Source organism: Bos indicus x Bos taurus, chromosome 18 (assembly GCF_003369695.1).
Source record: "Bos indicus x Bos taurus breed Angus x Brahman F1 hybrid chromosome 18, Bos_hybrid_MaternalHap_v2.0, whole genome shotgun sequence".
Classification (NCBI taxonomy): Eukaryota; Metazoa; Chordata; class Mammalia; order Artiodactyla; family Bovidae; genus Bos; species Bos indicus x Bos taurus.
The window spans coordinates 56,649,071-56,664,193 of NC_040093.1; the positions used below are offsets into that span (position 1 = coordinate 56,649,071).

General features: G+C 48.8%; 1 protein-coding gene across 1 annotated transcript in view; it reads right to left on the minus strand.

The window, feature by feature from the left end:
• The window catches only part of CDH13 (cadherin 13), a 1,016,229-nt gene extending 1,001,442 nt beyond the window's left edge, over window positions 1–14,787 (minus strand). Inside the window, exon 1 of the mRNA XM_027513936.1 lies at window positions 14,466–14,787. Within this exon, the coding sequence (XP_027369737.1) occupies window positions 14,466–14,510 (45 nt within the window). The 5' untranslated portion in view covers window positions 14,511–14,787. The remainder of the gene's footprint in view (window positions 1–14,465) is intronic.
• Window positions 14,788–15,123: the final 336 nt, after the last annotated feature.

Here is a 15,123-nt window from a genome sequence, read left to right on the forward strand (position 1 = left end):
CGATGCCACCTGGGGCACTTCCAGAACAATGCCCACCTAGACTTGCGGCACAGAAACTGGGGCCCCCGTACCCCTCCGGTGGGATAGCTCCCAAAGGCCCCATGTACCCGCAGGAGCAGCTGTCTGAGCAACAGGCGCTTCACGTAACTGCCTCCCTTCCTGGCTTTGCTTCCCCACCATGCTATGGCTTTCCCTGGCTCGTCTCCCACATGAAATTAACTGTGTTCAAATTCTCCTCTCGGAACCTGCTTCTGGAAGAACTCGGGCTGAGACTGTGACACTTACAGGCAAATGGTTAATATCCATGCTAACACCTGTCCATTAACCTCTTCAAAGAACCAACTTCCATTTTCCAAGGTCTCATGGTTTGCTAGACCAGGATTTTACAGTGTTGTCTTGAATCCTCATCCCAGTCATAACAGATAGATGTCATGGCCTTCATTTCAAAGACCTGGCAGCTGAAGCACAGAAGGGTTAAGCAACCTTGTCCATGGCCACACGGCCCTGCAGGAGCAGAGCTGGGATTCAAACTGTAATTCCACTTTCCCCCGAGGCCTGAGCTCTTAACCTACAGGGTGTCCCGCCAGGCACTGTCCCATAATGGCATTAGGATCCTCCCCCGGACCCTAGACAACCGCTCACCTACTTTCAGTTTATATGGATTTGCATATTCTGGGCAGCTCTTTCCATTTCATAGAGTCATACAACACGTAGCATTTTGTGTTGAGGACTGCCCAAGCCTGAATCTCAGTCTCAGAGCTAAAAAGCTGTGTGACCTTTATCAAGTTCCCCTGGAATTTCTCCATCTGTAGAATGGAATTAAAATCATACTAGATATACCACAGAGTCACTGGAGGATTGACTGTGCTAACCAATACATCTAAAGTACTCACAACAGGGCTCAGCTCGCATTAAGCACTACTGAGATGTCAACCTCCATTACTGCCATGACTACGAATATTACTAGTCTGCTGTTCCTCTGCCCCAAAGCGTGTGACTGGTGGTGGGTGTCCAAAGATGAACAGAGCACAAAAGACAGAGCTCTTGCCCTCCCCCAGTGCACAGCCTGGTGGGGACTATATGATGGGGAAACCAGTTTAAATGAATGCAAAGTCTTATGACATGCATATTTAACTCCCAGAGATCCAGGTCTTTCACCGAAAAGAGAAGGAAAAAGAACAATTTAAATACTGCAATTAAATTCTGTAAAATTATATCGTGCATATATCCTTTATTACTCACTATACATCCCTGCATGCATTTATATGTTGTTACATATTGATTACAGTAAGGGTTGCATACACAAAACCAAATACATTGCAATTTAATGGGCAACTTAAGAGATCTCAAGGTTAATGAAGACTCTGTGTTTGCCTTAAACCTTGACTGTGTAATCTAACCCTTGGGTAAAATGTGACTCTATTGTGTGCCGACAACAATAATTCACAGTGATTCCAGATAAACGAAATCAGCCAACAAGTACCAGGCGGAGTCGGGTGTTAGGCTGCAGTAGGTTCCAGCTGGTCAATGCCAATTTGCAAAGCACCGCTTCTGCCCCCCACAAGTCCACAGAATCATTGTGAAAATAAACCACATAAACATACTCATAAGGGGTTGGTGAGTGGCAGAACTGGGTTTAGGAACCAGGTGGAAATGATCTCTCACCTACCAGCAGACAGGACAGGCAGACACGAGAAGGGCGGTGCTTTCTCCTGCCCCACCCTTTGCCCGCCTTGTCATTCTCCAGAGCGCTCATCACCGCCTGGCAGACACCATGTGTCTGCCTGTTCCTCTCTTTCTGTCTCTCCCCCAACTAGTATGGAAGCTCACTGGGGCAGGGACTGTGTGCACACTGTTCACGTCCGTATTCCCAGTGCCCAGAAGACATCTGAGTGCTTTGAAGAGTCAGTAAGATCTGCTGGTGAATGAATGAAGGAGGGTAATAATTTAGAAAACCTAGAATTTTCTTCCATCTTCTGTCGCCCAAACACCCATAGTCTGTTCCTCCAATCTCAACTCGCCTATTCCTTAATTATTCAAAAGTAATGGGAAAATATTACACACCAAAAACGAAGTCCTAAGGGAGCATTCCAGGGCTTTGGCATACTGGTACCATCTAGTGGGAAAGAGCATATTTGCAGGTGGGTGCTAAACTGAATTTGGAGGGTTGATCAAAACAACCACCACAACTGTTTCCTTTATCATTACCTCTACCGAGGAAGTTTTCTGTAGCTCACACCAATGGTGGCAACTGGAATCCCTTATGAACTCATGTTCTACCCAGGGCATACACTGCCCATCCAAGCACTTGCCATGCCTCTTCATTTTTCTGCTCAAGAATTTTTCCAAAATCATGGTTGCCCCCAGGGTCACAAAGGCTCAGCAGGGAAGACAGGAGTTTTGGCACCAGGGGCCACCCCTGACCGATGAAGCACAGACATAGGTGCCCAGCCTCCTATCCTGCAGAGGGACCATTCTAAAGTGAGTTTTACACCACTCTTCCAAGGGCCCCCAGCAGCAGTGAGCCTCAGTTGCCCAGGACAACAACCAGCTCAAAGATACGCGTTTTTAAATTGGCTTCCCTTATTTCTTGTTTCACAGTTCTGACTTCTATGAACTGGAATTATCTCTCACATCAGCTCCCTGCATTGAAGCCTGTGTCTCCATGACTATTTGGGGCAACTCGATCCAAGATACAGGGTCTAGCACCAATATACCTTTGGGTGATAAGAAAGCCTTAAGAATTAGAGTCAAGATAATTACTATAAAAGCTTAAATACTGTGTATTTTAGAGCTGGTCTAAGAATTGCTTTCCATAGTTGACTCCCAGCATCTTTACCTTGATCTAAGTCGAGGAGAATCAACAGAGATATGTGGCCCTAAAGAAGTACTACATTTCTCATGGAGACGAGAGAACAAAGAAAAAGGTCTGGTCTGTATCCCTGAGCTCTGCTCTGTTCCAGTTTGACCAACTGGTGAGATAGCTAATGGTTTAGACTAGATGAGGGGTCAACAACCTACAGCCTGAGGGCCAAACCCAGCTCTGCCCGTTTTTGTAAATAAAGTCTTATTGGAACACAGGCCTGACCATCAGTTTACATATTGCCTGTTGCTGCTTTTATGCTGCATTGATAGTGTTGAGTAGTTGCAAGAGAGACCATATATTTACTCGATAGTCCTTTATAGAAAGAGATTACCTGCCTGTGGTTTAAATCATTGGTTGCCATAGTTTTGGACTCCCAAAAGCAAAATTTCAAGAAAAGCAAAAAATAGAGACTGGACAAAGGTTTACCAACAGCACCTTACCACTAAGGACAAAAATGCCCTCTGTGTATTAACCAACTTCATTTCACAAATCATAGGGCGTTTTAACCCGAAAAAGTAGAAAGGTCATAGCATCAGAATAATGAACTTTCCATCCCAAGAGAGAGTAGTGGGTGAGCTCAGAACAACTGCCTAGCCCGTTTTTTTTTTTTTTTTTTTTCACAGCACTATCATTTTCCAAAATTATCATATTTACTTAGATTTGTTTTTCATTCTTTTTCTCCCTCACAAGAACATAGACTCCATGAGGGCAGGCAATCTTGTCTTTCTTAATCACTGCTGCTTACCCAGTGTCAAGCACCATGCTTAAGATACAGTTGCTGATCAGTAAATATTGTTAAATGAATGACTCAGTCAAGTGTGAACTGTCTAGACTGGGGCAGATATAAACATCCTGAGAGGCAGAAAGGTAAGACCATTGTGCAGGTGGTGAGAGCTGGGACAGAGAGGGAGTGTGTGTATCTGGCACAGGGGCTCTGTGAACGCCCCCTACTCTATCTCCAGGACATGAAACGGTGCCAGCCACATAACAGGTACTCAACAGATGCTCAGTGAATTAGTGGCTACCCTAACTAAAGGCCCTTATACTGAATTAGGAGGAAAAAGAAAACTCATCTGATAAAATGCAACTAAACTTCAGTTTGGATTCCCAGGTAGCTCAGTGATGAAGAATCTGCCTGCCAATGTAGGAGATACATTCCTGGGTCAGGAAGATCCCCTGGAGGAGGAAACACCAACCCACTCCAGTATTCTTGCCTGGAAAATCCCATAGATAGAAGAGCCTGGCGGGCTACAGTCCATGGGGTCGCAGAGTCAGACATGACTGAGCGACTGAGCTAGGCACAAACTTCAGTTTAGATTCAGTCCAATGGCAACTCTATAGATCCGAGTGTCTGGATATGGCTCCAGGCTGCGTATTTCTCATTTGCCTATAGACTGAGAAAACACTGCTGCAGACAGTGGCACTCAGGAGGCACTGGCTGGACAGTCAAGCCCTCGGCACTCCCAGAGAGGGCAGGGAGGAAACTGCCAGAGAATTAACCCGCATATTGGAATTAGCCTGCAGAGAAGCCACACCTAGGCTGGGTCCTGGCATCTGTGTGGCAATCCTCACTGGGATGGCTGTTCTTGTCGGGGGAAGCTTAAGGTGTGGGTGAGTTGTTGTTCCTGGTCAAAAGCAAGGACTCAGCAATAAAGAATACCGATAACCCTGAGCTAAACCAGTTCTGAAGGTTGTAACTGGTAATCCAGAGAGGAGGTCTGGGTCCCAGGCCTCCTTTTAGAGACCGGGAATTCAAAAATGAGGTCGCTGCAGGCAGCCGTTTTGACTCCAGTAGAGTCAGAGAACAAAAGGATGAAAGAAGAGAATTCTTACATCATTTGAGGGGACAAGGGAGCAAGTTTTTGAACAGTAGGGAAATACAGAGGGAAATGGACATGCACAGAAATCAGAAAAACATGGGTTCAAACCCTGGTCCCAGTTCTTAGTGCCCATGTAGCCTTAAGGCAGATGACCCAACCACTCTGAGCTTCTTTTCATCATATATAAAATGAAGACAAGACTACTTGCTCCTAAGGGTTGCAATAAGAATTTGAGGTAATGTATGTAACCAGTACTTAGCAGTAAATTATACAGAAGGTTATTACAGTTATTTTTATTTATTTTCAATAATATGCTCATGGTGTTGACAAGCATATCCACATACACACTGTCCTGATAAAGCCTCCTGGGAACAGCTACTGGGAAGAAACATCTAGAAGATATGATCCCACCAGATCAAATGATTTTATGAGGCATAAAATCCCCAGGAGAATGATCCTTGGGGAGCCACAGTATGAGAACTGGCAAATCCTTCTCTGGGGAGCAAACTTAATTTTTTATTTTTCAATGTCTGTACAGTTTTAAGTACACATGTATTTTTCCCCTGTAAGTTAGAGACTCAAGACCAAGGCCCTCCAGTACCTTCAAACCATAAAATGCCTTGCAGCACCATGTGTTAAAGCAACCAGCGTTCCTAAGCTCCCAGCATTAGCAATTATGGGATGAAGCCATGAGCATACGTTTATTTAATGCTCACCAGCACCCTGCTAGGCAGGTATTGGTATTCTCCATTCTTGTCTAGACACAGGAGGAAACAGAAGAAGAGGAGAAAAAGGGTAATTGATCAGAGGTCGCACAGCACGAAAAAGGCTGGGTCAGAATTCAGATTCGATTCTCAAAGCTTCAGAAATCTCCCTGATGCTCCTAAACTAACACCCCAGCTCCTCTGGGTCCCAGGGGACCAGAGGCCCTGATTCACCTCCAGAACTTCCCCTACTGAGGGCCAGGGCTGTGTAGTAGTACTCGTCTCTGGATCCCCAAATTAGCGGGATTCTTGGCACTTGCCAGAAATGAAAAATTATGGGGAGAGAAGAAAATATGTGAGGAAGAGAGAGGGAAGGAGGAAGGACGGAGGGAAAGGAGAGAGGGTAGTTCGCTCCTTCAATGCCATTTTAACTCCCATTGTTTTCGGTTGTAGTAATTACCAAATTCGTATTATTTCAGCTATTTATTTCTTGTTTCTTATTGGCGGCCCTCAGAAGACCACAAGACCCACAAGAACAGGCTTCTTGTCCATCTTGTTTACCTATGAACTCCCCAAATGCTTCCGTAAATAACTTAGCACGTGGACGACTGTACATCGCTCACCTTCTGAGGATAACATACCCGTGCTGCTTTTTTTTTTTTTTTTTTTTGAGACAGCAGTTGTTATACTTTTACCAGGACACCACTGCCCAGCACCCAGCTGAAGATTCTGCTGCTACACCAAGAAATGTAAGCATCGCTGAGGCTATATCCTATGCTGAAATGAAGGTCTGTTAGCATTCGCAAAGTGATTGCTGAACGTAGTAGATCATTATTTGCTTCATGTAGGAAATATTTCTAGTGCTGCTGATTGAATGTTCAAGAAACGATTAAAGGGCTTGGCAATGTTTCTCTCAAATATCTTTTGCATGAAAAGCCTCAGAGATTGGTTAATTATAGAGGCTACGCATCAGTCACTCTAGGCAAGGGCACTTCCAGGCCCCGCAGTGCCCATCCCTGCTGCAAGCATGGACTGGTCTGCAGGCATTAGCGTCACCAGGGCCTGGACGCCTCGCCTAAGGAGCGGTGCTGCAGCCTGGCTCACATCTCCATGGAGATGGCCCTCAGACCCCGTTTATGACGTCAAACACCTGGGGTCCTTGTGTGGGGCAAATGGTTCCAACTCTCTGCCAACTGGAGGAGTGAGAACTCAAGCTTGCATCTTTAACCCCTCCCTAGCCCTTGTCCTGCCATCTCAAACCCAGATGCCAAGCCCTGGCAAATTCTCCCCTAAATGTCTCTTGGATGCTCTGAGAAGGTTGTGTCTACTGCTCCCATCTGCACTGTCACTCCCTGGGTCTAGAGTGACAGAGTCCCTGGGTTCTTCCCATGATCGCAGGCCTAGACTGGCTTCTCCTCCGATTCATATCCAGTTCCATCCTCCAGCTACACTAGCCAAATTACTGTTTCAAAATAGAAATCTGGCCTTGTAACGCTGGACCCTCCACCACGTTGCTTTCAATGACTTCCCCATTGCTCCAGGACAAACACCTAAATCCTTGAGATGGCTGACAAGGCCCCGGTGGGCCTGGCACCCCCAGCTGCTCCCCAGGCCACTCTCTGGGCTGTAGTGTCTCCTGCATGGAGTTCCTCCACCACCCACACCCTGGCTTTCCTGTGTCCATAAGCCTCGCCGCTCCTCCAGACTCTGGACCAAGCAGCAGGCTATCAGGGAAGCCCCCCAGACTCTTCACCTAGTCTGATGCCTTTCTCATATTCATACATTCATCCATGTTTACTGAGGCCGTACTATATGCCAGGCTCTGTTCTAGGCCCTGGGAAGCCAACAGTGATTCAATCAGATGACAACACATGCTGTATTTTAGTAGAGGGGAGAGACGAGGCACCGTCAAGCGAAACATATAGACTGGCAGGATCTGACAACTGTGTGTCCTTCCCTTTAGCAGTTGTCTCTGTTTTGAATCATTTATTAATGATCCCTGCCAGGGAATATCTTGGGATTCTGAGGCCCAAGAGAGCAGACACCGAATCAGCCTTACTAACAGGTGTTCCTTGAGCACACAGTAGGGCCTGCTTGAATATCACAGGTGTTTACTGAATCCATCTGGCCCCAGGTGAACGTCCCTGAGGTCAAGTTGCTCGAGTGCTTGGGGCTTAGGAGGGATGAGTCTTCATATAGACCTTTAATGTCTCCTTCCCTGCGGACTCTCTGGCTGTAATTTTGAGCCAGAGCAGGAGTCAGCAAACTTCTTCTGCAAAGGGCCAAATAGTAAATATTTTAGTCTTTGTGGGCCATATGGTATAACAACTCTGTTGTTACAGCACAAGCCCAGCCACAGACAATTATATAAATGAATGGGCTTGGCTACTTTCCAATGAAACTATTTATAAAAACAGGCTGCAGGCAGGAATCAGCCGAGAGGCTCGTAGTGTGCAGCCCCCGAGTTAGATGATCCCAGATGCCCGGCAGCTTACAGCAGTTGGAGGCCGTGCCTGTGTGGCCTAAGTCAGACGTGGGTTCCGCGGATGGGGTCCTGCAACTCTCCGCAGACCCTACATCAATCGACAGGGCGATTATCTCAGCAGCTCCAGCTTCAGGCATTCACAGGCACCATCTCCCCCGGCACATGGAAAAGCAGGTCCCTGCCTGCTTTTCTCCCGGGAAGGAGACTTTGGCCTGGAGGCCGTGTTAGGCAGGAGTGGAAGCTGCCGCACTCCTTGTGGGGTCCCCAGGCTCCCCCAGAGGCTGAGCTCACTTCCTGGCCCTGCCCAGGCATGTGCAGGGCTGTGCTCAGCTCGGCAGCTGCTCCCTCCACCCCAGCCGGGCCCCGCTCCGCTGGGAGACACAGGGGCTTTGTACTTCTGTAGCAGACGGGGTGACACTCGCTGGGGTCCTTTGAAATGAGACGTGACATGTTAAAACGCGCCTAATGCTAAGGCTAATTTTCAGGAATTTGAGTTCTGCTGGCAACTGACAGAAGGAAAACAATCCCTCCCCCCCACCCCCGCCTTTTTTTTTTTTTTTGGTATATGTATGTAGTTATATTTACCCTGATCTTTGGGGTCTGCAACGACTGAAAACAATACTTATCTGAGGCTCACCTGCTGGTGTGGGATGAGTGGACAGATTAGTCTAGTATTTATGGAGCCAGAGAACATTAATTGTAGCATTAGCACTGCATGAAGACTGTGGTGGGTGTTAACTGCTAAAAACAGTTATAAAAACACCACGCAAACTGCAGTTGGCACTAGAGGTGACAATGTCCCGTGTATAAAAGCACTCTAGACAACAGAGCTACGGAGCCGTTACCCTGAGGTTATAAACGCTCTGAGTGTTAGCTCCATGCTCCCGGAGTCCCCTGCAGGACTAAGGACCGTAGGGTGCTGCGATGATCTGACAACGTGCAGATCTGACAACGTGCTTACTGTGGGTGAGCAGGGCTGCTGGAATGGCAACGCCCAGGGAGCCACTGTGCCTCCAGGGCAGGGATGCCCTCGATGTGATCCTCTGTGCAGTGCACTGGGGCCTACGTTCTCTCCAGGGGTCCCAGAGCCCCTTGGCTGCTGACGCATAACATTGTTAACGATGCACCAGCACCCAGGTTGACTCAGACCTGCAGTGTGCCACTTCTCTGGGGGTAACGACTCCACGTGAAACAGTGACCTGGGTGTTGCGATGCTCTGGGTGGCCCTAGTCACCTAACCACTTTTGGTGGTAGTAACGTTCTCAGGGAGGAATGCCCCTTGGTCTTGTTCTTTCAAAGTTCACATCCAGGTGGTTCAAACAGAGTGATCGAAAAGGGGCCCTTCCTTTTCAAATAGCCTTATCATTGAAAAGTAGGCAACATCAATCTGATCAAGCCCCCAGATTTGCAAAACCAGAAGTTCCTGATGCAAAGGCCTACCAGAGCAAGGAGGTGAAATAGATGAGCACAGTGGGATGGGTGGGTGGTGGGGAGTGGCGGGGACTGTGGCCAAGTACAGAGGCAGGTCCTAAGGGGACAGCAGTGACTCAGCTCCAGGGAACTGTGGCCATGTGGGAATGTAGTTCTTGGGCTGCCTGACCTTCTGACATTTTAAGAAATGCAGGAAACATGTTGTTGTTTTTTAAATATACAATATCCTATTTTCAAAACATTTGGGCCAAACAGGATACATCCATGAGCTACATTTGGCCTGTGGCTTCTACTCTGCAACTTCCCCCTGGAAACAAGAGTTACAGAATTGGGATGAATGGCGTTCAGTCCCACCAAGCAGATATCTCGAAGGTTCAACCTGCTAAGCCAAAAGGTGACCCATTCGTCTCCATGAGCCTTGGCTCAGTCTGCATTGCAAGTTTGAAATGTCATTTCTTCTCCCTAGCCTGCCCTTAGCTGTTTCTCTCAGTAGAGAAAGAAAGCACTTTCCACCCTAACCCTAGAATAAACCCACTACTTCATATCTGGTGAAGGTCCAGGGCTCCTACAGTCCAGCCAGTCATCATTTGTACAGTCTGTGCAGATATGCGGAGCCAGGCCTGAGGTCCCCAGAGGCTACACAGGCGACAAGGGGTGGTGAATTGTATTGGCAGCATCCTTCAGGAGGGTCAGAGTCTCCCAGGCGTGTGGGTACCTTGCTGACAGCTAAGTAGAAACAATGCAAAAACCAGTGGTCATCTGATTGATTCTGCTCAACTGATTATTGTAATTGGATGACAGGCCGATATTTCCCTCTGCTTTTCAACTGGTGTTGCAGGGTGAGTGGACCCGGCTAATGATTCACTTTTCTGGGTAGTGACCTGATGGGGAAGATTACCTCCTTTCACAGGCAGAACTGTGCCTGCTGTGTGTCTGGTTGCCTAAAGAATAAAACCAGGTTCAACCAAAGTCAAACGCCAGGAAATTTCAGAACTTTCTCACATTTCACATTGCATTGTCTACCAGGGTCTTCAAAACGTTCCCTGCTCTAATACTCAGAGGGGATAGATAGTTGAAGAGTAAAATAGAACAGAATAACAACAATAGGGAAAAAAGGAGGGAAAGATAAGATAATTTGTGCAAAATGACAGGACTTCTCACTGGGGGAGCTTGTAGAAAAGAACTGAAAATAAGGAGAACACTTTTTGGTTTTGATGGAACTTTTACACTGAAATTCCTCAAAATATGAGAGGTAGATTTAGAATTTTGTAATGCTGTGGATGGAGCCCTCTTCTGGAGAAATTTTTCAACAGGTATTAAAACAAGATCAAAACACACAGAGATGAGCCCACACACAAACACAGAAATATGAACGACTGTTGGCTGTTGTCATTCAGATGTGAATTGAATCCCTAGTTCATCCTCGTCTTTAGCTTCTACTATACAGAAATTAACTAGACTCCCCAAGCAACTGTCTTATGGAAGGAGGGAAAGAAATATATTCTCAAGGAACCAGCTGTACTTTTACCTCAACAGTGAACTTCAGACCGAGACTCAACATTCACACCCCAATACCGGTACTTTTAGATAATGCAGTTACTGGGTGAGTTGGTTTGTTGGGCAATTCTGCTGTTAACACAGAGAGGATATTTCTAGGGGGGAAAAAAAAAGATTTTATTTAATGGAAAACCCACGAGCTAAAGATAGAAAAGGAGAGAAGGGAGGGAGGCAGAGAGGGAGATATTAGCTAAGATGACTGTTGGGGCTTCTAATGTAGACTGTGGCATTACATAAATTCCAGATCACATATTCAGCCTTGCAGTTTATTAAATCTCTTTGGGGACTTGCTTAAAAAAAAAAAAAATTGTTCAGACACATGAACGCTACCACTTTGCAATTCCTTTCACCACTTATATCTGTTTCCCCAGCGCTTTTGGAATCTTACAGGCTGTCACATGTTGAACCCATCTCAGAGCAAGCGATCTCTCTGCAATGCTCACAATCCTTCCTCCCCAGTGAAAGGGCTCTGCAAGTAAACTCTGCCCTTGAAATACAATATATGAGTTGCAGGGGCATAAGAAGACACTGATTCTCATTTAACACCCTGAAAATCAACATTCTGACTCCAAGAAAAACCTCCCCATCTTAAACCAACATCTCAGAATGCCATGGAATAGTTTTAGTCACTTCCCAAGTGACTGCTCTCCAAACCTGGACCACTCCCTACAGTCCTAATTCTTGGGAGATTACTCACTCATTGTTGGGGCTTTTGGCTAGATGTGACACCCAAATTGGGCTGGGGGTGGAGGAATCACATTTTGCAGTGGAATTTCTAGCTCACGCCTCTCTTGATTTGTTTTGCATTCATTATTTACCATAGCCAAATTCCAGAGGCTGCTTCTGGGACTGCCTTTCCCAAAATGCCCCAGGGGAGGAGAGAGGTGACTGCTTCTCTGCTTTGCCAGCTTCCAGCCATTGTTGCTTTGAATTCCTCTTCCCTCTTCCAAAATGCCTAAAACAGCAACCTAGCCAATAAACTTACAGAGATTGATGGCTTCCAAAACCAGACCCAGTGTATTTCAACGGTGGTAGAAAAACACACACATACTTGCCTGAACACCACTAAGGCCAAGTGACTAATTTGCTTTATTACATTGTTTTTCCCCTTTCTTATGTTTTCTCTCTGCCTGGGAAAAGTTTTGTTTTTGCTTGTAGGCTCAAAGCCTCCCAGACTCTCCCCACCTTTCACTACGCCACACAGAGCTTTGCACTTGAACTTCTTGCTGGTTAACTGATTTGCACCACAATGATTTCCCTGCAAGGTACTATTGCTACCAGGATATCGGTTACTGTCCTAAGGTGGACATTTGCTCCGATTATGAATAACAGTGTAAGAGAGAAATAAGCATCTCAGGGAAGGCAATTGAATTCGAGGTAAAACCTCTGCTCCTCCATCCTAAAGAAACTGAGAGAACCAACAGCCTTCAAAAGCCACCTGTGCCAGGCAGGTCCTGGGAGAAGAGACACACCAGTTGCTTTGCAAAAGGCATCATTCCCTAGAGCACAGGAATTGCTGGGTGCTGTCGTGTGGTCTGATTTGCTCAGAGGAAGACAGAACCCTGGAATCCAAACTGAGGTCAAACATGTCCATGGAGAAGAGGGCTGTAAAGTCCTAGGTCAGGTGGTGGTAAGGGCTCCCAGACACGGAAAGCTCCCAGAGTGCTAGGCCTGGTGCTAAACGCATTACCAAGGGCATCCTGTTGAATGCAATCCAATCTGCCTAGCAATCCTAGGAAGGTGACAGAATTACTCCACCACGGAGAATCTGGAAGTTCAGAGAGGCTAAGCAAGCTGCCCAGGTGGTAGCACCAGCACACGGCAGAGGGGATCTGTCTGAATCAGAGACATGCTCCGAACCACCCTACTAAATTAGGATAGACGCGCGCGCGCGCGCACGCACACACACACACACACACACACACACACACACGTACACATATACACACGCCTCCTCAGAGATAGTGAAGAGTCCAGAAAGTCTAGAAAACTGGCTCACAGACAGGCACAGGATTTGTGGCAGGACTTAAAGCTACAGGGACCTCAAGAGAATCAGCCCAAAACCCTAGTAGGGAAGAGTATGACTGTAGAGGGCTGTGGATCCAGGGAAGAAAGAAGTCATGAGCTGGGAGTGGACTCACCAGCCAGGCACCCTACTCTGTCCCCAGGCACCATCATCCAACCTCACCTGCCCCACACAGAGTCATCACCATGGTTACCGCTTCCTAGGACACTGACCCATTTCCTAAAGTGGATGCCTCCCTGGTCTCCCCTCAGAAGGCTCCACTGCATCTCTGCAGTCCAGCCAGCCCCTGCCTAGGACTCCAGCGGCCTCACCCTCCCTACCCCCAACCCCACTCACACCCTCACACATGCGTGTGCCTCTTGCCCTGGCATCCAGCAGTCCTGGCCAGGAACTCGACACCCATTCCCAACACCCCAGGGCACTCCCTGTCTCCTTCCCTCCTCTCTGCCTGGCCCTGCCCCCATCTCATCCACCCACTTGTAGGCTGCCAGCACATGCCATGTCCCGTAGGCTGCCAGGAAGGCCAGGGGGACTGGGTCACCGTGCTGTCAGAAAACGGGCCCCAGAGCCGGGCTGAGCCTGCCGCCACCAGCACCTCCAGCCTGGCCTCCTTTCCTGCACACAAACTTCCTGAGATCTGGGAGATGGTTGCAAGAGGACCAAGTCTCCATCGCCCCCCTCTCCCGGGTCGCCGGCCCTTCCCTGGCGCCTCAGCGCTCGGAGGGTTAACAGGCAGCTGCAGCCTGGTGGGCAAGGCTTGAACTTTTCTCCGCGCTCCGCGCCGCCCTCGAACACCGCAAAAGCGGCAGTCGAGGCTCGGGGCGGTAGTTCCAGGGGGCTAGACAAAGCGGGAGCAGGAGAGAGGGGGCTTTGCTGGGGCCTGCGCCCGGGCGAAAGGATGAGCTCGGCCCTTATGGGCCCGAGGTCAGGAAGGGAATGGACCCCGATGCGGGCGCGGCTGGCGCCTTTGAGCGACAGCGGCAGCCGGGCTGCGGCGTTCGGCTGGCCCGAGGCGGCTTCCTGCGCGCCGCCCGGCGGAGCGAGGGGACCCGGGCGGCCCGGGAAGTCGGCGATACCAGGTCGGCCTCTCCAGCCCGGCAGCCCGCAGTCCGGACCCGAGCTGCGCTTCCCCGATCGGCGCTGGGTTGGGGGAAACCATGACTCTTGGAGTCGCCTCCAACTGAGTCTCGCCAATGCATGAGCCTACTGAGGAGGCGAATCAAAGTTACCCCACTTGATGCAGGCGAGAATGTCGCCCCTGCTTGCGAAAAAAAAGGACTCGGAGCTCTCTCCACCTCTCCTGAACGTACACACACACACACACACACACACACACACACACACACACGCAAGCCAGAGTGGGAGACCGCCAGCCCACCACCACCGCCACCCCCCCCCCTCACCGCCCTAGGATTTCAGGGGCTGAGAATGACCTCCCTTTTGAGCCCCCGAGCTGTCTTCGCCGCCGCACCCGGAGTCCCCCAACCCTATGAAAGCCCCCTCGCCCAGCCCGCGCCAGGCAATCGTAATGCAGAAAAGGGGCTCGGGGCGCGCCCAGCAGTCCCCTCTTCCCTACCTGGGACAGGAGAACGCACAGGACGAGCGGAGTTGCCGGCTGCATTTTGCCCGACTAGAAGCGCCCGGCGGCGTTTTCATTCATGCACGCGGCTGCACTGAGCATATTTTCCGTGGGAGCCAGGCTTTGAGGAGAGGCTCTGCCTCGCCAGCCAGCCAACTTCCCAAATAGATCAGCGGCAGCATCACGAAAGCATTGGGTAGAGGCTGATGACCAGGACCAATGGCTTTACAAGACGGATTCCTTCATAAAGCTCCCTCGTTTTGCATGGCAGATACGGGGCGAGCACCTCGCCTGGCGCGAGCCCCTCGCAGGAGGCAGCCAGTTCGCTTTTTTGGACTGTTGGGGCCCAGCCCCACAAATCACGCTGGGCAACGCCAGCTGATGCCACTTTTCCAAAGAATGGAATTGCACCGGGGAAAGGCGGCCACTTGCAGCCCAGTGCAAGAGATTCTCTTTATTAAAATGTTAATAAGATCCACTTTATTTCCAATAAATCAAATAAAATGACCCCAGCAGTTCCAGTCCTTTCTACCCCTGGAAAGACTTGGTGGTGGATTTTTTTTTTTCTTTTTCTTTCTTATTTTCTTTTTTCAACGTGGCCCAAGTTATGATGGTGTTTGGTGTTTCCCTGCCATCTCACAAATCACCAAGACGA